Below are 18,045 nucleotides of genomic sequence, written 5' to 3' on the forward strand. Positions count from 1 at the left end.
GCTATGTTTGCCAGTCATCCTGCTGGTATTGCACCTCCAGCAATTCTCTGCGTCCATATCCATGGACCTCGATGGTGGTTGCTATTTCCGATCGATGGAAGTTCGCCTTGCGATCCCCTTTGCATCTTGTACCAGCGCTCCACCGTGGAGGGGCTGGCTGATAAGGGTCACGTGGAACAACAATCAGCCCAAGAGCGGCGCTAGCCGTTTTCGAGGGCGGTATGTTTTATTCTGCCTCCTGATATCGTTTTTTGACTTTTTTTTCTTCGGCGGCTTGGTTGGAGGAGACAGCTCGTCAACGCCGACACTGCAGATATTATTCTTCAATATTTGCTTTCGAAGCAACTCAATTACCAACTGATTCACTCGCATCAGCAAAATGCGTCCCCTCACAGAAGAAGAGACCAAGACTCTCTTTGAGAAGCTTGCCCATTATGTCGGATCATCTCTGAAAAACATCATCGCGCCCCTCGACAACTCTCCCAAGGCCGATCGCTATGTCTTCCGAATCTCAGGCTCAAGAATCTACTACGTGAAACTCTCATTAGCCAACCTTGCCGTTTCCGTACCCCGAGACACCCTCCTATCACTTGGAATTTGCATGGGTACGTACATCTCAGATCAGCAGAAGCCTCCGATGACGCTGCATCTGGCAAACAACGTAAATTCAACAGCTAACCACTTTCACCTCATGTAGGCAAATTCACCAAGACCGGAAAAGTCCGCCTGCACATCACCGCCCTTCCCATCCTCGCCGAGCACGCCCGCTACAAGCTGCACATCCGACCAAACGGCGTCATGCCCTTCCTCTACGGCTCAAACCTGTCGCGCGCGCATCTTGCCCGTCTTCCTCAAGACATCCCTGAACATTCCGGCGTCATCGTTTGCACACAAGATGATGTCCCTATCGGGTTTGGAATCATGGCCCGCAGCTCGGCGGAGGCGAACCGGTTGGACCCGACGGGCGTTGTTTGTTTCAGACAGGCGGATTGCGGGGAGTACCTCCGTGACGAGGATACGTTGTTTGCGGGCTAAATTTGAGCATGAGCAGTTTGTGGAAACGGGAGAATTGGGGGTGATGAAAACTCATGAGACGGTGTTCTGCGCTTTCTGCGCCGGACATACCTCTTGAAGCAGAGGAACATCAGGAGTCCGGCCGAGGATTTTCGATACTCGAGATACAACGGCGGACGATCTCAGAGGAGAAAAATGTTTGACAAAAAGAAAATAGCACGTGTGGGTGGTGCCGGGTTTACACTTTACACATGGAGTATCGGCGCATTCTGGGAGTGGCGCATTGCCGTTCTTCTCTTCTTGGGAATATTTTGAAGTTTGAAGGTATCATATACGCACGCTGGCTGGCAGTTCAAGCTGCCCAGGTCAGCGCCGCGGATGATTTGCATTTTTATCTAGTTCATCTCGATATCCTGCATAATATCAGCTTACGAGCCTCATGACCATCAGTCGCATTAGGTATCGTGTATCATTAATCCTATAGATCGACAAAACATGGCTTACCCCGCCTAAATCTAGCTAACCAAGCAGCGAGCTGCAACGAGCGAGATTCATACAGGAGCCTCAGCCGGCTTCCGAGCAATAATTTGTGTCAGGAAATAATCCACAAGAACCCCTTGTTCCCACTCCTCCAAGCACCTCTCGATAATCTTCTCTATCTCCTCATCACTCTTCCCTTTCGACTTCCAACACATCCTCGGAACGCCTGTGTAGAACGCGTACAGTAGAGTGAGCCGGTGATCCTCGCAGAACGGAACATCCTTGGTGCTATGCTGCTTCTTGTCAACGATCTCGAGCCCCTGCGACGCAATCGTATTGTGTACGTCGTCGGGGAAGTCGAGGCTGTACCCGGAGTTCTTGACCCAGTCAAAGATTATGCGCCAAGTTGCGGTCATGTATGCTGGTGGGCAGTTGTCGATTTGTGTTTGGAAGTCGTATTCTTCGAGTTGGAGGTAGCCACCAGGTTCTGCGATTGTTAGAGATGCAATTCATGCCTGGATGAAGGAGTAGTACTTAGTAAAGATGAGATATTCTGCATAGCGAGCTTTAAGTCCTCGGCTCCTCGAATGGTGAGACTGAGATGTCTAGCGTGGACGAGGTCGTATTTGCCGGCATGTTCTTCAGGGAATGGTTGGTAGAAGTTGTGTGTTGAGAAGTCGATGTTTAGCGTTGCAATGGCGTCTGGCTTGGGGAAGAGTGAGTCCGAGATATCGAAGCCGTGGTACTTGGTATCGGTTGACCCCGAGTTTTCTTTGCGGTATTTGATCAGGTCGAAAATCCATGTTCTGCACTGTTAGTTGGCTCCAGGAGTTACAGAAGATAAGGGTTTATACCCATTTCCTGTGGCCACGTCCGCGATACGCTCGAGATTCTTTGGGATTTCCGGGTGCAGCATTCTCTGGTTTAACATGTGAAGATTCATGCGATGCTGAATATCGAGTCTAGAGGCGTCGTCAGCTCGTGTCCTGCTCGACTGACGAGGTCCTTACCTCTGTGATTCATCGGTCTCAACAGCACTCAAGAGGTAGTTGGACTTGTGCCGTACAGGCTGCGCTAACCGAGCGCTTGACATCGCGAAGCGATAAGCATTGCTGCTCTTGGGAATCGATCCCAGCAGGCGTCGTGTCAGCATTGTGGCAGTTGTTGAGCTCCGAGCGAGGGGGTGTGCAGCTCAGGTGCCAGCGCGCAGAGTCACGGATGGGTGAGGGGAGCATAATGGTCGCAGAGGGGGCCTGGAGGCCATTGGCTTAATAAAATCGTCGCATATCCCTTGTCGTTCCATCCGGAGCCGAACTCAGCGCTATGGATGGAGTCTTGCTTGGTCTGGGTCAACCATGTGGAGCGGCAGCGGGTCCATTCCGACATCAACAGCCGCGCCCGAAGAGGCCATCCAAGGACCTGTGTTAACGACCTTGGATTTTGGTCAGATACGCTTGGCTATCGTGTCCATCCAAGTTTCTTGTCATTCAATCTGAGAGCAAGGTAGTCCATCGACTGACTATATGCGCAGTGCGGGCAATTGCCGGATGACAATGCAGGATCAGCCCGGGGATGCACTAACTTAGCCTGACAGGACGGTTCATAGCCTGATGCCCGGTTGGACCGTTGGAAAGCTGCAAGCTCGGCACGCTGAACCCATCAATATCTTGAAGTTAGTGAATATGATGCGTGTCATGGGGTATTGCCAGTAATCCCGCATTAGCACGCATTTCGAACCAGCTGAAAGGTTGTGCAGCGGTTTGGGCCGGCATAAATGAACTGACAGCTGTTGCAGCTAAGATGAGTCGGGCTAAAATATACGAGAGAATCCCGTTTAATGTGCTTCCTCGGCATTTCCTGAAAAAGACTTTATGCACCTGTGGAGAGACTTGCGAAGCAAGCACATTTGCCCTCTCTTTGCCCCACTTTTGGTGTTTCCTAACCTGCTCACCTGCATGACTTGCCAACATGATGACAGTCCACCGAGGTCTTTCATCGTCTTTCAATTCTTGCTAGCTCAGATGATCCAAGACCTTCCGCCGAAACTATCATTTTCACAATGATAGCGCCTCTCTCTCCCGTTGCGCTTGAGCATGCGGTCAATAGCAGGCTCTCTTTGAGCGGCAGCTATATTGCAAAGTTTCCGTACGGAGGTTTTGTTTCAGGGCAGATAAAGGCATTCTGTCCGAACAACGATTTCGACGGTTGACCTCAGGCCCAAATTCTCGCCGACGAGACTATGTTCGTCATGTGGATTACACGATTATCCTGCCCTACTGGCTCCGGGACTACTACAGCACAAAGCTAGTGGGGTATAGCGAGCAAAATTCCATCAGACTCGCGAACAATGATGCCTTCAAAGAAGCCTTTTGGGCAACTATGGATACTTTGAGCAAATGGGGTGACGATCGTCGGGTTACCCTGCGGCTACATATAACATGACACGGCACGGAAGAAGAACCGCAAAGAGAGGAAACTTCTACGTACCAGTGGTGGAAGGCCACACTTGACGGGGAGTTAGTCGTTCGTCGGTATTGTGCGCAGTTCCCAAATCATGATGCCTCGAGTTTGCCTGAGGTATCTCGCATTGACCAACTTATCTCTAGCGCAAACATATGGCCTGGGGCAGTATTGCAGCGTGCCCAGCGTGCGTTGCACCGCGCGAGTTGCACTTGAACTTGCGTGAAATGATACGACCAGATCATACTGACTATATTCACGGACGCCGACATGGTGAGTCAACATTTCCTGCCGTAATGCAACTTGGCTGATCCTTACGTATAGCTGTCGCATGGGACTTACCAGACTCCTGCCTTCCACCAGAGTATTCCAGCTTGGCTCTCTCTTAAACGAGTCTTGGAGTAATGCCATTTCCGCAATAAACGTCCTGTCCAGGGATGGTGGAGATATGCTTGCAGTCAATCTTCGAACCCTTACCCAGAATCTGCGTGAGCTAGAGCTCAAGGAAACTGTGATTGACTGGGACTTTTTGTTCCCACTGGATGACCGCGATAGTCCTATGCCCATCACGTCGAGCCCATACTGGCCGTACCTTGAAAGACTCAACTTGGAGTGTGCCCCCCAATCCCTTCCTTCCGGTAGGCTTCCAATCCATTCCTCGTGCCCCCTCTCAAGTAACGGAGGATGCTTACACCCGCATAGAATGAAGAAACATTTCCGGATCCGATGGCCACAGGCATGGAAATGTTCTTGACCGAATTCATGGAACGAGATGGTACTATACTACATACTGACAAGTTCCACCGCCTGTTCATTTCACTGGGTTATGCGGCCCGGCGGATGCCATTGCTGAAAGTTCTGAAATTCTCTTTGGAGCTCGGAGACCTAGTTGAATTTGAATTCAACCCTCGCGGTTCTCTAGAAACACCTTATCTGATATCCGACGGGTCTTCAGCGAATTTCAAGATCATCAGGGCGTCCTACTTAGGTTATGGACCTGACGCGCGTGTCGCACGGGCATGGGGGGTTCAATTCAAAGATATAAGCTTTAGCGAGAGAGAGAGACAGAACGCGGTTATGTGGTGCTGGAATCAATGGCAACCTTAGAACGGTTTCCTCCGGTGGAATAAAGCTAGCATTTTTCTGCGGCTTGCTGCTCGGCTCAATAGTGCGCCTGGTCTGTGCCTGAATTCAACCCTGAATTGCGACGCTGGTTCATATCTTCAACAACTTTCCGTGGTACTTCATTGCACCTTCTCTGGAGTACACTCTGCAATGCCGTCGAGGCTCGCGTTCAGATCTAGGGCAGTGGAGGAACCTCGGCAAAGTTGACAGCAGGCATACAGGGCCATCGCAAGGGTTTCTGGGCCTCTGGCTTAACGAGCAGTGCTATGGTTCGCCTGGAAAACGGCAAGCGGCAAGCCCACCACCGTGGGCCATGCTCCTCGATCCTCGATTGCGATTCGGTGATATTCAGCCCTGCGATCCAGCGGGTGGCCTTTCCTGGACAAATTGCGTTGACTTCGCGCCTTGGCAGCCCAGGCACCCCTCCTTGGCACTTACACCATCCGATCCTCTCTTTACTTTCGATGTCCTTTCCAGAACCGGAAAACCGCCCCTAATAGGTCATCCAGCGAAGGTACTTGCGCGAAGCGAGCAACATGCAGAACATGAAGGTGACTGGAAGGATTAAGGGAAGACAAACTGAGCGCCCCCAAATAGTGCCAAGAGTCCGCATGGATTCCGGGGCGTTTGTTGTTGTGGAATGAGTCTAAGGCTGAGACCTGGACTAACGCTAAGAACCCTCTAAAGTGTGTCCAATATATAAACGAGGTCAAACCCCCGCATGGGCTCCTTTTCAAAATGTCCAATCCTCTATCGCTCCTTCAGAGCCACTTATTCAGAGCCTCAACATGGCACTCACCATGAGATCATCGATATTAGCGATCTCTCTGGCACTGCTCGCCAATGCACAAACAGAACAAGACTTCGAAGCATGCGACCCACTCGACCTGTTCGATCCATGCATCGATCCAATGACGCTGGGTACAGTGACCCTCAACTTCGAACCGCTCTTCCCCGAACCCGTGGACTTCACCTGGGGTTTCGCCCTGCAAAACAACTACGAGTACTATCCCGGTGCCCCCGATACAAAAGTCGCCTACTGGCTCGAGTACAATTCGACGCAGCCTCCGGCGGCCGAGCCCCACGACACCTACATGGTTATGGTCCTGGGAGGTGCTGGGGGTATCACGTCAGGCGGACACAACGGGTGCGATGGACCCCTTGGCGAGGAATGCGCGGAGAACTTCGCAGGCTTCATAAAAGAGCACATTGCAGGCCAGGCGAATCGAACGGATGAGATGCTAGACGAGGCTCTGTATGCCTTTAGGGACGAGGGTGTACCACAGTCGATAGGATGCGCGGAAAACTACTTCAGATCCTTTTACGCGGTTACCCACTATGAGCTGTTGGACGGAAGTATGTTTGCCCCCATGCATGCAAAACCACCCCTAATACTTGCACGACTACGAAGAACTGACTCGGGCAAATCAAGTCCTCGCTAGGGAAGACGGCAAATCGCTTGATATCATTCAATCCGGCAACGAGTCATTCCCCTTCAATACCTATGTCCATCAACGAACACCCTATGGATATCTCATCAACAAAGTTGCCGTTCCTGTGATTGTTCGACTGCCATCTGAGGGAGATTCCTGGCGTGATGTTGAGAATATTCAGGTCGAATTCGGCTGCGCTAGGTCGGCGCCCGTCAATCAGCCCGACTACCTCGATGAGGAATCCGACGAGGTGGATGAGGAAGAAGATACCGAAAGTACGGATGACACCGACAGCACGGAAGATACGGGAGATTCGGACGACTCGCAGGCACCAGGTGATCAGTCGGAGACAGAGCCTAACAGTGACGAATCAACAACTGACGAACCCGCCGCTGGGGAATCTTCTAGCGGGGAACTAACCGAAGAAGAAGCGGGCAGTTTGTCTACGGAGTATGGGGGCAATGGCGCAACGGGCATGATGTGGAGTGCAACACTTGCCTCCATCGCTGGGGCCATTGCCATCGCGCGGATCATGTCATAGCCTAATCTAATATTCGACCTCGTTGGTTTATGTCCCATGCTTGTCATGGCGATGGGAGCGGCAACCCTTCACGGCTGGTAAGGCACTAATAGGGGGCGTTCAGACTTCGCTTTGAGACTCCGTCAAATATATGTAGCCATTCTCTGTATATATCAGTCAGATGATTACCATGACGGTCATAAAATATCCCATGAACCAATAATGCATGCAATTTCCCAACCCTTCAGTGCCAGCACCCAATGCGCAATTCCTGATAAGGTAAAATCACTCCAAATACTTCCCACCCGTCTCCTCATGTATGACATCAAACAACGGCTTCGCACTGAAGTACCCTGCAAACGGCGTCCCAACAGCCTTGTACGTAAACGCCGCATCGGCCTCGTTGATCTTCACGGTCTCCCCTCCGCGCCCCGCAGCCGCTGCATCTGCAAGCAGCTGCGCATGGCAGCATTTCTCGAGACTCACAAACCAGAACACGGTCTCTTCGATTGACTCTCCAACCGTCAGCAGGCCGTGGTTCTGCAGCAACGCAGCCTTCTTGTCACCCAGAGCCGCAGCGATATTCTTGCCCTCCTCTTCCGCGAGCACGACACCATTGAATTGCGTGTAGACGACATGGTCCTATCATCTATTAGTTCTCACTCCCTGCCAAAGCCGCGATCAAAATGAGAGAGGGGAAGAGGTACATTATAAAAAGCACACGAATCCTGCGTAATGATATCTAGCGGCCGCCCCAGTGCACAAAACGCCCTCCCGTAGAGACTATGGCTGTGCGCTGCGCAGAGGACGTCGGGACGCGCAGAGTGGATGGCTGAGTGGATCATGAAGGCCGCGGCATTGAGGAGGCGGCAGGGCCCGCCGTCGATGACATTTCCGGAGTGGTCGACTTGGATCAGATCCGAGGACTTGATCTGCGAGAAGGCGACGCCGAAGGGGTTTACCCAGAAGGTGCTCGGTTCGACTGGATCCCTAAGAGTGATGTGCCCTGCTACGCCTTTTCTTTGGTTAGCTAGGTGCTGGGTCTGGTATTGGGGGTGTGTAGTGCGAGTGGTGGATGCGGAATGTAGAGGTCTGTAGAGTGGCGTGCAGTGGACGGTAGCCGGGAAGGAGGAGGAACCTACCTTCATCGTATCCGTTCTTGCCAAAGATTCGAAACGCCGCAGCCAGTCGACCCTTGAGATACTCGCGCTCCTTGTATTTATCCTCGAAGACGGGCGGCTTGGGGAATCCGCCCATCTTCACCTTGGCCTTTTCCACGCCGGCCTCTTGGCTGTTACCCGAGGGTGGGACGGTGACCGTCGCGGGTTCTGTGGCGGAGGGGGGAGCCATGTTGTACTAATGTGGAGATCTGCGGATGGTGTTCGGATGGACAATGCGATAGTTTGATGGAATCGATCAAGGGAGGCAGGAGAAAAGGAGTTGAAATAGGATAGCGATGGTTGGCCCGACGTGACTCCGATTACTATTGCAGCCGAGGGGTACAGACGGACGCCCTTGTTCGACAAGTGAGGAGAGAGAGAAAGAGGATGACATTGGCTGGCATGTTATCTGCGGGGTAAATGACGATTCGACGGCTTATCCGAAGATCCTGGACACACCGAGGCTCTCCGCACCAAGCAACAAAAATCTTTCAATTCGTGTCTGAAATCACAAAACTCCATCTCGCCCTTACCCTTCCCTACTGTACCTGCAAGAACAAAACACCAACCTCTAACCCAGTCTAGTCCGATTGGAAACTACCTCCCTACGACGACATCCCCTCCGCCCTGAGAAAATCCCCGCGCCCCAACGACTCGAGCCACGCATCCTTCCGCTTACAATAGATCTCTCCCAGCAATTCCGTCCCAGCCCGATGCTCCTCGTCCAGTGTCCCCCATTTCAACGCGACAACAGGCCAATCGGGCATGGCGGAAGTGAAATGGCAACCGCAGTCGCCGCAGATTTCGCGCGGGAGGAGGTTGCCGCTGTCCGTGGAGGGGTCGAGGAATACTTTGGGGGTGCCGCTGGTGTACCGGAAAGACTCCCTAGGGATCATGATGTTGGTTGAGAAGCCGCCGCCGGAGTATCGCTTGCAGCTTGTGCAGTGGCAGAGGACGACCTGGGTTGAGGAGGGGCTTATGTCAGGATTTTAAAGCTCTGCTTGCGGGGCAGCTGTGGAAGGTGAGTAAGTACCTTGGGGTTTGGCTCGGTTGCTGGGAGGTCAATTGCGTAGGTAATTTTGCCGCACAGGCATGCGCCGGTTAGAGTCTTGGTGGCCATCATGACTTTCGATTCTTCGTTTGAGCTCGATGATTTCCAATTGTCTTGAGCTCTGGCAGAACGGAGAGCTGGTGAGGGTCCTTATAACTCACGACCCCACATACAATTAGTAAGAATACGAGAACGAACTCGGGCAGACAGCTCCACATTGACATTACCAAGGCAAGAGTACAGGAGGCATATACAACTCAAATGGGAATATGCACAAGATAACAACACGTAGTTAGAGCGGGAAATCACCCCTGATGCGCTGCGCCTCTTCAAGTAGTGCCTTATACAAAGTCGCGTCGTCCACACTCCGGATGGAACGTTCTTCCTCCATCTTACCCGGGTTCCCCAGCAAGGGCTTCAGGTCGGCATCGCAGACTGTTCCAGCAGCCGGCAGCTCGCCGGCTTGAAAGTATCTACGGATGGAAGTGCTTACACATACAGACGGAGCAGCAAGGGTGCAGTGCTGTGTCCAGGTCAGTACTATACGTCCGTCCGGAGTGAGTGACTTACGCCCTCCGAGTCTTGCTGGAGTAAAGCCGAACCGGGAAAAGCCCCATGCATGTGTTTGGCGCTGTTGATATCAGCACCTGGTCACACGGTATATCAGTTATCCATACCTTTGCAGTGGGGTAACCGGATCAAGAATGTTGTTCACGAACAGCAAGGGATAAGAAGTGTTTCCGGCCACGGGTACTGCAAAGATTAGAAAACGAACATTGAAGCAATAGCGCTAACCTACCAGGCATCTTCCACTTTGGCTTCACACTCCATGCTGCACAGTTTAATCGAATGTGGGACCAATAATCACCGACAGAGCTGCTGAGTTCCTGAAGAGACCGCCAATGTTGCTTGAAGCTTTGCTCATCAGCCGACTGCATGTATTCTGCGTCAGAGCAAAGAATGGCAGAGCTCGCGTAGAGTTCATTTTGCCCCGATACTTGGCATGCCGACGACCAGGGTCCAGCAGCAAGACACTCATCCGTGGGGCAGGAGGGAGACCGTCTGGCGTGCTTGTAGTCGGCCAGCTTTTCTCCATTCCCATTGAGAAGGTCGCTAGCGATGTCTGCGAGAAATGGAAACCCAGCGAGGGGTTGATAGACTCCAATCCGCAGGACGCTCTTGAGATCCGTCCACGTTGCCACCTCTGGCCCTCGCGATCGCGAAGGAAGCACAGACATTGATGAATTGAGTAAGGCATTTTCCAATTCCTGGTAGGACTGCTTAATAGCCGCCGGACCTCCAGCAGCGTAGAAGGGACATTTCTCTCCTACTTGATCACAGTAAAGAGCAAACTTGTCAAAAATTGCATCCGCGTCTCTGATGGGTTCCGGCCCGACACCTGAGTAGTATTTGTCTGAATCCACCACGCCATCCAGCACCATTCGTCCAACTCGGTTGGGGAAGAGCGCCGCAAAGGTAGCACCCAGGACAGTGCCATATGACCGGCCCCAGTACAAAAGTTTCTCTTTGTCTCGCTGCCATTTCGTCCTAGTAAGGATGCGCTGCTCTAGGTCGTATCCCTTAGATCTGTCGTGCAAGCGTTGGGCTTCTCCTCCTTGGATCTCACGCCATTCACCGTGTCGCTCAATTATTTCCAGCATATCTCGGGCCACGGGAGGCGTGTTTGTATGCTCTCCAAGTACATCTGCGCCAGGTTCGGACGGTGTGGAAATAGCCTGCGAGCAGCCCGTGTTGAGCGCGATGGCGCGTTGCCAATTCCGCATGAAAGAGTCCGCAGAGCTACCGAGCATTCCATCCGCTTCTGCTTGAAGTTCCCAGTTCTTTTGCGAGAACAGGCTAGGAAAACAACTGAACCCGGGGGTCGTATTGTTGACCCCACGAGGGTCGAAGCCGATAATGTCGAAGTATCGATCCTCTGACTCTGCCGTATCTGTGGGAACAGCCGCGGCGTCGACGATAGTTTGCAAGTTGCGACCGGAAATTAAGACTTGAGCAACTCCAGAACCTCCAGGACCACCTACACGCCGTCAGTAAAGATTCCCGCCACGGAGCTTTTGTACGCTATACCGGGATTTATCAGAATTGCGCCACCGTATCGCGGATCCGTCACGGGGACTTTGGCAGGTAGCCGGGTAATGGCGATAGCCATGCGAGTCCCCTTATCGTCTTGCCTATGCCAATCCATAGGGACATCAAGACGGGCGCAGGAAAAGCCATCGAAACATTCATGATACTCAAGTGATCGCGATGGAGTGACCTGTCGCTACGTTAATACGCAAGCTGTGCGTGATAATGCGATGTATATCATACCTGGTCCCAAGAGAATGGATCCGTTAAGTCAACAGCCTGGCGAGAGTGTGTTTCTTGTGTCGGAAACCATGCGGGGACAAACCGCCATGACAGCACCACTAGGGCCGTCAACACCATTATGGCGGGACTGACCATGTTCCTTCGGGAGCGGCCGCCCTGCCATGTGGAATCGCCATTGCAATTCTTCTGGCGACTTGAAACCCTGAAATATTTGAGATTGTCCATAGGTCCTCACCGCAGTCGCTCCACGGTGTTTTCGGAATACATCCAAGCGACTGGCCCGGCAGAGTCGGCGGAGGAAGACAAGCGTCTTATGTTGGAATCTGTGGACCTTATCAGGGCATTATTGGGCGGCGCTGAGATGCAGATATTTCCTCCGAAGGTGATCGCTGACCATCCGCGATATGGAATGGCCGCTGTCGCCCACGAATGAAGGGGGAGGAATATGCAATCGCAGCAGGACGAGAGGCAGGGAGTGAGACGGTGAAGGCGCCACGATTGGATCGAGGATGCTGGACGAGAGTTTCGGCAAGGGTGGGATCAACAGCAACCAGAATCTGGCGAAGTGGAGCTGCCGAATGAACCCATCTCTGCTATCGCGCTAATGTGCTTCAGTCCGATAGCCTGAAGGGTGATTCTCCTATATCCAACAAAAGCGGCTCCTCTGCTGGCGATCGGAAAAGCAAAGCAATCATGGACCATTCATGGCCAAAGAACCTCGTAAGAAAAAAGAGGGGAAAGCGAACATGTGTACTATACGGAGTAACAGGTTCAAAGAATAAGCAAAACGTGGGACTCGGGCAAACTCTAAAGTTCAAGCCCGAGGTGGTTCCCTGGGTGCGTCTTGCTCCAAAGCCGATGGGTAGTCACCGCCTTTCTGGAACAGCGGCGGCAGAAAATAACCTGTCCCCAACAAAGCAAGGACGCATCTTCCTTGTCAACTCGACAGCCAACATGAGCACTGAACCCATCCCCTCCTTGAGTGATATCGATCTGGCTGACCTCTCGTCATGAGACTCAAACGGAGAAGATGGAATGACGATAGTGATTAGCGGAGGGAGAGAGCCACGCAGGGTGACACCACAGGGTTATTCAACGAAGAACTAGCTAATAAAACGTCAGTGATTACCATACTCTTGTCCTTAGAACATCACCTCCGCTTCGTCGACTCCGAATCCTTCCACACTTCGCGCTCCTTATATCGTGCCTACGCAATGAAAGCTACCCGGGCGGCCTGTGGTATGCGGTGTGACGCGGAGTTACCATCCCCAACGGCGGCCTCGCTCTAGAAGGGTATATCCAACAAAGAAGCAGGGATCCGATCGAAACGGATTGGAGTACTCGTGAACTGGAGAGGAGATCACGATTCCCATAGTCAAATTGTACAACGTGGCGGAGCTCGAGGATTTTCGTCCAGGTCATCTACGGAGAGAGTCCCCCAATCTTGGTGACGAACCGTGTCCGTGATGACAGGAACGGACCCTGCGCCAGGCTGATGCACATCGAAAGAAAGCTACCACAGGGCGCCTCCACGGAACCCTCGCCTTCGCCGGAATAATATGCACCTGACAGGATACGTGCATGACTGTACTCGAATAGACCGGATCTTGTGCACCCAGACACTGCTGGAGGAGGTATATAGGTCTGGGGCAACGAAAACCGCGGGAGTAAGCTCGCCGCGCCTTCGAATCCCTCGAATACAAATTCATCGCGGTTGGTTGACCAGCGGAGGTGAGATCTTCCCATAGACTCTCGGCCCGACCAGTCCGCAACGTCTTTTATGACAAAGAAGCTGTCGGAGTCAATGGCAACTGTCTCCATAGTAGAGCTTCGGCAGTGCCTGTTCCTGCGGCGCAGTTTTGATGCGACTGTAGAGGCAACATGAAATTCGTAGACTCAAAATTATGCCGTACATCCTGTTCGCAGTATTACATGATTTAGATACTGGCCCAAATCTCAATTGAGACAAGCCACGGTGAACATGCCGTCTCTCTGTAATGTAGCTGGTACTTATGCATAAAGTTGCACAGGGAATAATACAAGGAAATATACAAGAACAAACACGTCTCCTAAGGGCAGAAAACAACTTGAGATGCAAGGCGTTGATATTAGTTATTTGGTTGAGTGAGAGTAACAGGCCTTGTCATGCCTTCTGCAACTCTTTCAGAGCTTCGCTGATTGAGGAAAATCAGTAATCACTCCCGATGCCAACCCATGCCTGGACTCTTCACAAGAGCTGCCAAGAAGGTCGGCTGTTTGCAATTGGGTGTTGCTGTGAGGGGTTCCCTCCCCAGACTCGCACCGCCTCATTTCATCACGCCGGGATTCACTTTTCGTCGAATAACAAATCTCCTTCGGTGTCTTAAACGGGGCGAGTATTGCGGCTTCCGGAGTACACGTACTCAGGGTGGTGTCATGAGATTGAGAGCGGTTTGAATGCAGGAATTGTGCACGGATGATTGACGGCTTGACTGCCGGTGGAGTCTCCATGATGATCTGCTCCGCGATCGAAAGCCCAACTCCCGCAGTTGACTTTTCCTGACTCAGTCATAATCGCGCACCCAAGGTTTGCCAGCATTGTCTGATGCTCCGAATTCCTTCAACTTTCAACACTCGGACATCGCTCGGACCAGGGTCTCAGGTAACATCTTGAGCACACCAGCGTCTCACCACAGTGCTTGGCCCCTGTCAATCGTCCCTTTTCTTATTTCTAGGACCCTCATTTCTCCCACATGCCGGATGACGTATGGTATGGGAGCTCCACGTGCTCCCTCTCAAGCGACGACATGTCCATCAAGAAAGGGGTGAACGGCGGTGTCTACAACCACTGGCCTTGTTGTCCCGAAAAAGCGATGGCTATCGAGGTCAGCAATCAACCCACGCCTAGCCCGGGCCCGGAAGTGGCCGGTGTCACAAAGATAAAGGCTGTTGAAGCTGTGGGTGGAAAGAAGGGAAAGTATCTGATGTACGCTGGGTACGTATGAACCCGGGTTCAACTGCTTAAATATGCGCTAACAGATTGCAGATTGGCCATGATAATGGTTATCTAGTAGGTTATCTGTCGACATCAGGTCTCTTATGGTATTGACATTCGGTTTCTAGCGAATTGGACAACTCGACTGTCGGTACCTACAGGTAGACAAGCTCTAAGAGTGCATCTGCCGTGACTGTAGCATACTAATCACGGTGCAGGAACTTTGCTGCGTCGCAATTTCATCAGCTAGGCATGCTCGCGACACTGAATACTGCAGCAAGCATCATTTCGGCAATTGGCAAGCCCCCTATGGCTAAGTTAGCAGATGTCCTCGGACGAGGAGAAGCCTATATCATTGCCGTTACGTTTTATATCCTGTCGTACGTTCTCTGCGCGTCGTCACAGTCGTTCAGCACATATGCCGGAGGCTACGTCTTCTATTCGCTTGGCCAAGCGGGCACTTCCATCCTCAACTCGACGATCGTTTCGGATTTGTCTTCGATGCGCTGGAGAGGCTTTGTTTACAACATTCTCTACGTGCCATTTCTGATCACACCATGGATATCAGCTTTCATTGTGGACAGCGTGGTGAACGGAATCGGTTGGCGCTGGGGAATTGGCATGTTCGCTATATTGATGCCCTTTTGTGCTAGCTTCATTATCATCACCCTCTTGGTGTTCCAGAGGCGAGCGAAACGCGCAGGTCTCATACTAAACGAGCAGCTTACCATCTACAACTTCTGCTCGCGAATCGATCTCGGCGGCATACTTCTTCTCAGTGGTGGATTTTCCATGGTGCTGATTCCAATCACTCTGGCAGCTACTGCCACTGACCGATGGACTACGCCATGGGTGGATGCTCTGATTGTCCTAGGCGGCCTAGTTTTGATATCTCTTGTTCCCTATGAAAAGTACATTTCGCGCCATCCAGTTGTTCCCGTGCGCTACTTTCGGACGCTCTCTATTGTGCTTTCGTTTCTCCTCGGGATAACGGACAATATCGGGTATGGCGCCACGCATACATATCTTTTCGTGTGGTCGATGGTCTCGCACAACTTCTCGCCTCGTGATGCTCAGTTCCTTACCTACACAAACGGCGTTTCTCAGGCTCTCATGGGCATGGCGACCGGTCTACTCATGTACCGGTATCGGACCTACAAGTGGATTGGAGTTGCAGGGGCAGTAATTCGTCTAGTTGGATATGGGGTCATGGTTCGGCTCCGCACCAACGAAAGCTCCATTGCCGAGCTATTCATCGTCCAACTCGTACAAGGGCTTGGTAGTGGGATAATCGAAACCATCATCATTGTCGCAGCGCAGATCTCCGTTCCACATGCGGAATTGGCCCAGGTCACCTCGCTAATCATGCTCGGTACATTCTTGGGCAACGGGATCGGGTCTGCTGTGGCCGGAGCGATTTATACCGGGCAGCTACGGCAGCGGTTGCAGGTACACCTTGGCCCAGGGGTCGACCAAGAACAGGTCCGAAGGCTGTACAATTCTATCACGGAAACTCTCCCGGCATGGGGTACTGATGAACGGACTGCTGTTAATCAAGCCGTAAGTCTCATCCTGCTGAGATGATAGATCTAAGTTATAGCTAACATTTTCTAGTACTCTGATGTTATGGGGTTCGTATATCTCATCATTCGGAAGACAAATGCTGACCGTAGCAGATATATCACGATTGCAGCGCTGGCCTTCGCTGTGCCGATTGTTATTTTGTCCGTTTTGCTTCCGAACAAGAAACTTGGGTACGTCCATCTACCCTCCTAGCAGACCCTCAACTAACTCCGGTAGTGATGGACATAACCTGGTGCAAGAGACGCCCGCCGCGAAAGATCCACAAGCAGAGTCACTCGACATCAAGAAAGCCTATATATGATATACCCTCACACTACGCATTTATTATGACTGCCTAACATGAATGAAATGACTTTGACTTATTACTCCTTCTTGCTTATGCTCACATATCTAGTTATACTTCCCCGCGGTTCCAATCACACAAGGAAACTCCCTCCTATGCTGATCATCCAAGGCGTTCTTCACAATGTTCCACACATTCGGATCATACGCCTCCCCAATATGACCAACCAGATCCTTCGGACAGAAATCCTGCACCCACAGATTCTGGACTCCGTCCTCATGCACAAACGAAGTCGAAGTCGGGGTGACCATCTCATCAAATCGCGACGCAATAACCGTCAGCCGATTCCCGGGCTGCACAATCGCCTCCCCATCATTCAACCTCTCCACCGCATCCCCACCGGGCCCCAAATCATCACAAGCCGCACAGCCAAAAAGCCTGAGGACCTGCCCGACCAGGTCCCGCGAAACATCGCCCAGTATATACGCCAGGTTATACAGCCCGATAAAGGTCGTCCCCCGCGTCGGCGGCGCAATAGCAACGATGCGCTCGACGAGCTCCGAGATCCCGTCCTCGAATTTCGGCACGTACAGCGCTTGCATTGCGCCCTCGGAGTGGCCGACGAGATCGACTTTGTCGGCGCCGGTCTCTGCGACCACGCGCCGGATGTACGCGGCAATTTCACCGGCGGATTCGGAGATGGGTTTCAGGCCGCCGACGAAGGGGAACCCCGGGTAGTCGCCGTAGGTCTCGGCGTAGGTGCAGTAGCCTTGGTTCTGGAGCCAGGCTTGCAGGAAGTTGAGGTCTTCGTAGTATGTAGCGCCTAGGCCGTGTAGGAACACGATTGGGTTTGTGTGGTTGGTGCTGCGGCAGGAGAAGTCATTTATGTCGAGGGCTTGGGCGAGGAGGGGGACGGTGAGGCCTAGGCCGATGGAGAGGGGCTTGAGTGAGGGGAGGAGCATTGTTGATGGTGTTTGATTAGCTGTAACGATGATGTTTTTGTGAATATGAGGATGGATTGATATGCAATGAATTCAAAGAGCGACGATGATGGAACGAGTGTGTTTATATCAAGAAGATATCTATGAAAAGTATAGAAATGAGTGTCGCGACAGTCGCCTGAGCAGGACCTGCGTCTCAACGTAGAAGAAGCAAAGAAGAACAGAAAGCAAAAGTGACAGCGGGGAGCTGAAGAAAGGAGAGCTGGAAGTGATCCATCGTCCCGTCAAGTGGAGAGGTTGTGATGGATCGTCGATCGCAGACGAACTATCGAATTTTTTTTAATTAGCAGCCCGCCAATTATGTCATTCAAATCAACAATCGGGTCGATTGGCGGTATTGGCAATATCATGTCAGCTTGCCAAAGATCGGGATTTGATTGAGACTTGAGAGGACTTCAAGGTTAAATATATTCTCCGAACAGACAGCGTCAATGTCTGTGTCGTCTCGCTCAGCCATGACCAAAAAAGCGCCAAGGCGACAACAGTTCACTTGCGAGGTTACATTTCACGAAATCTCGCACCACATCCCACCAAGATATGGCTTCTCTGGCTGAACTGTCATCGTCAACATGTGAGCTGAGAGTTGTGGCGGTCGATGTGGGCTTATGAGAAGTCAAAGTGAAGACAGC

The 18,045-nt window shown here is 52.0% G+C and overlaps 8 protein-coding genes across 8 annotated transcripts; 3 read left to right on the top strand and 5 right to left on the bottom strand.

Moving 5' to 3' along the window:
* The first annotated feature begins 275 nt into the window (after positions 1-275).
* Positions 276-1,461, top strand: BJX68DRAFT_226395 (ribosome biosynthesis protein NIP7). Its single transcript, XM_071038504.1, has 2 exons — positions 276-605; positions 698-1,461. The coding sequence occupies exons 1-2, from the start codon at positions 380-382 to the stop codon at positions 1,033-1,035; spliced, it is 564 nt and encodes a 187-aa protein (XP_070904459.1). The 5' UTR covers positions 276-379; the 3' UTR covers positions 1,036-1,461.
* Positions 1,462-1,467: 6 nt separating this feature from the next.
* BJX68DRAFT_116436 (S-adenosyl-L-methionine-dependent methyltransferase) lies at positions 1,468-3,042 on the bottom strand. Its single transcript, XM_071036019.1, has 4 exons — positions 2,505-3,042; positions 2,349-2,456; positions 2,029-2,300; positions 1,468-1,981 (listed from the first exon to the last, which is right to left on the bottom strand). Exons 1-4 carry the CDS (start codon positions 2,645-2,647, stop codon positions 1,566-1,568), a joined length of 939 nt encoding a protein of 312 aa, XP_070904460.1. The 5' UTR covers positions 2,648-3,042; the 3' UTR covers positions 1,468-1,565.
* A 2,747-nt stretch (positions 3,043-5,789) lies between these two features.
* Positions 5,790-7,151, top strand: BJX68DRAFT_226399 (uncharacterized protein). Its single transcript, XM_071038505.1, has 2 exons — positions 5,790-6,435; positions 6,512-7,151. Exons 1-2 carry the CDS (start codon positions 5,868-5,870, stop codon positions 7,051-7,053), a joined length of 1,110 nt encoding a protein of 369 aa, XP_070904461.1. The 5' UTR covers positions 5,790-5,867; the 3' UTR covers positions 7,054-7,151.
* On the bottom strand, positions 7,152-8,571 carry BJX68DRAFT_226402 (class II aldolase/adducin family protein). The gene is made up of 3 exons (XM_071038506.1): positions 8,175-8,571; positions 7,740-8,047; positions 7,152-7,674 (listed from the first exon to the last, which is right to left on the bottom strand). Exons 1-3 carry the CDS (start codon positions 8,380-8,382, stop codon positions 7,318-7,320), a joined length of 873 nt encoding a protein of 290 aa, XP_070904462.1. The 5' UTR covers positions 8,383-8,571; the 3' UTR covers positions 7,152-7,317.
* Positions 8,572-8,797: 226 nt separating this feature from the next.
* BJX68DRAFT_261957 (GFA family protein) lies at positions 8,798-9,312 on the bottom strand (the record flags this gene model as incomplete). The annotated part of the gene is made up of 2 exons (XM_071044324.1): positions 8,798-9,151; positions 9,226-9,312. The coding sequence occupies 2 exons, from the start codon at positions 9,310-9,312 to the stop codon at positions 8,798-8,800; spliced, it is 441 nt and encodes a 146-aa protein (XP_070904463.1).
* Positions 9,313-9,417: 105 nt separating this feature from the next.
* Positions 9,418-11,992, bottom strand: BJX68DRAFT_116446 (putative proteinase). The gene is made up of 6 exons (XM_071036020.1): positions 11,575-11,992; positions 11,332-11,521; positions 10,043-11,281; positions 9,921-9,996; positions 9,814-9,874; positions 9,418-9,766 (listed from the first exon to the last, which is right to left on the bottom strand). Exons 1-6 carry the CDS (start codon positions 11,797-11,799, stop codon positions 9,536-9,538), a joined length of 2,022 nt encoding a protein of 673 aa, XP_070904464.1. The 5' UTR covers positions 11,800-11,992; the 3' UTR covers positions 9,418-9,535.
* Positions 11,993-13,903: 1,911 nt separating this feature from the next.
* On the top strand, positions 13,904-16,486 carry BJX68DRAFT_226411 (major facilitator superfamily domain-containing protein). The gene is made up of 7 exons (XM_071038507.1): positions 13,904-14,548; positions 14,600-14,623; positions 14,677-14,709; positions 14,767-16,108; positions 16,163-16,179; positions 16,225-16,302; positions 16,349-16,486. The coding sequence occupies exons 1-7, from the start codon at positions 14,307-14,309 to the stop codon at positions 16,431-16,433; spliced, it is 1,821 nt and encodes a 606-aa protein (XP_070904465.1). The 5' UTR covers positions 13,904-14,306; the 3' UTR covers positions 16,434-16,486.
* Positions 16,328-17,769, bottom strand: BJX68DRAFT_116610 (esterase/lipase family protein). The gene has a single exon (XM_071036022.1). It carries the CDS (start codon positions 17,375-17,377, stop codon positions 16,523-16,525), a length of 855 nt encoding a protein of 284 aa, XP_070904466.1. The 5' UTR covers positions 17,378-17,769; the 3' UTR covers positions 16,328-16,522.
* Between the last annotated feature and the right edge of the window lie 276 nt (positions 17,770-18,045).

Source organism: Aspergillus pseudodeflectus, assembly GCF_044049435.1.
Source record: "Aspergillus pseudodeflectus strain CBS 756.74 chromosome Unknown BJX68scaffold_3, whole genome shotgun sequence".
NCBI classification, from domain to species: domain Eukaryota; kingdom Fungi; phylum Ascomycota; class Eurotiomycetes; order Eurotiales; family Aspergillaceae; genus Aspergillus; species Aspergillus pseudodeflectus.

What these genes read in the sequence shown, in the direction of transcription:
- BJX68DRAFT_116436 (XM_071036019.1), bottom strand. Translation starts at nt 2,647, where the DNA reads ATGCTGACACGACGCCTGCTGGGATCGATTCCCAAGAGCAGCAATGCT. An exon ending in GACGTGGCCACAGGAAATGG is followed by an intron (nt 2,301 to 2,348) that starts GTATAAACCCTT and finishes CTAACAGTGCAG; the next exon opens with AACATGGATTTTCGACCTGA. An exon ending in GAATATCTCATCTTTACTAA is followed by an intron (nt 1,982 to 2,028) that starts GTACTACTCCTT and finishes TAACAATCGCAG; the next exon opens with AACCTGGTGGCTACCTCCAA.
- BJX68DRAFT_116446 (XM_071036020.1), bottom strand. Translation starts at nt 11,799, where the DNA reads ATGGACAATCTCAAATATTTCAGGGTTTCAAGTCGCCAGAAGAATTGC. An exon ending in GCCAAAGTGGAAGATGCCTG is followed by an intron (nt 9,997 to 10,042) that starts GTAGGTTAGCGC and finishes TAATCTTTGCAG; the next exon opens with TACCCGTGGCCGGAAACACT. An exon ending in CCGGTTACCCCACTGCAAAG is followed by an intron (nt 9,875 to 9,920) that starts GTATGGATAACT and finishes TGATATCAACAG; the next exon opens with CGCCAAACACATGCATGGGG.
- BJX68DRAFT_116610 (XM_071036022.1), bottom strand. Translation starts at nt 17,377, where the DNA reads ATGCTCCTCCCCTCACTCAAGCCCCTCTCCATCGGCCTAGGCCTCACC.
- BJX68DRAFT_226399 (XM_071038505.1), top strand. Translation starts at nt 5,868, where the DNA reads ATGGCACTCACCATGAGATCATCGATATTAGCGATCTCTCTGGCACTG. An exon ending in CTATGAGCTGTTGGACGGAA is followed by an intron (nt 6,436 to 6,511) that starts GTATGTTTGCCC and finishes GGGCAAATCAAG; the next exon opens with TCCTCGCTAGGGAAGACGGC.
- BJX68DRAFT_226402 (XM_071038506.1), bottom strand. Translation starts at nt 8,382, where the DNA reads ATGGCTCCCCCCTCCGCCACAGAACCCGCGACGGTCACCGTCCCACCC. An exon ending in CAAGAACGGATACGATGAAG is followed by an intron (nt 8,048 to 8,174) that starts GTAGGTTCCTCC and finishes ACCAAAGAAAAG; the next exon opens with GCGTAGCAGGGCACATCACT. An exon ending in ATTCGTGTGCTTTTTATAAT is followed by an intron (nt 7,675 to 7,739) that starts GTACCTCTTCCC and finishes AATAGATGATAG; the next exon opens with GACCATGTCGTCTACACGCA.
- BJX68DRAFT_226395 (XM_071038504.1), top strand. Translation starts at nt 380, where the DNA reads ATGCGTCCCCTCACAGAAGAAGAGACCAAGACTCTCTTTGAGAAGCTT. An exon ending in ATCACTTGGAATTTGCATGG is followed by an intron (nt 606 to 697) that starts GTACGTACATCT and finishes CACCTCATGTAG; the next exon opens with GCAAATTCACCAAGACCGGA.
- BJX68DRAFT_226411 (XM_071038507.1), top strand. Translation starts at nt 14,307, where the DNA reads ATGCCGGATGACGTATGGTATGGGAGCTCCACGTGCTCCCTCTCAAGC. An exon ending in AAGTATCTGATGTACGCTGG is followed by an intron (nt 14,549 to 14,599) that starts GTACGTATGAAC and finishes AACAGATTGCAG; the next exon opens with ATTGGCCATGATAATGGTTA. An exon ending in GCCATGATAATGGTTATCTA is followed by an intron (nt 14,624 to 14,676) that starts GTAGGTTATCTG and finishes TTCGGTTTCTAG; the next exon opens with CGAATTGGACAACTCGACTG.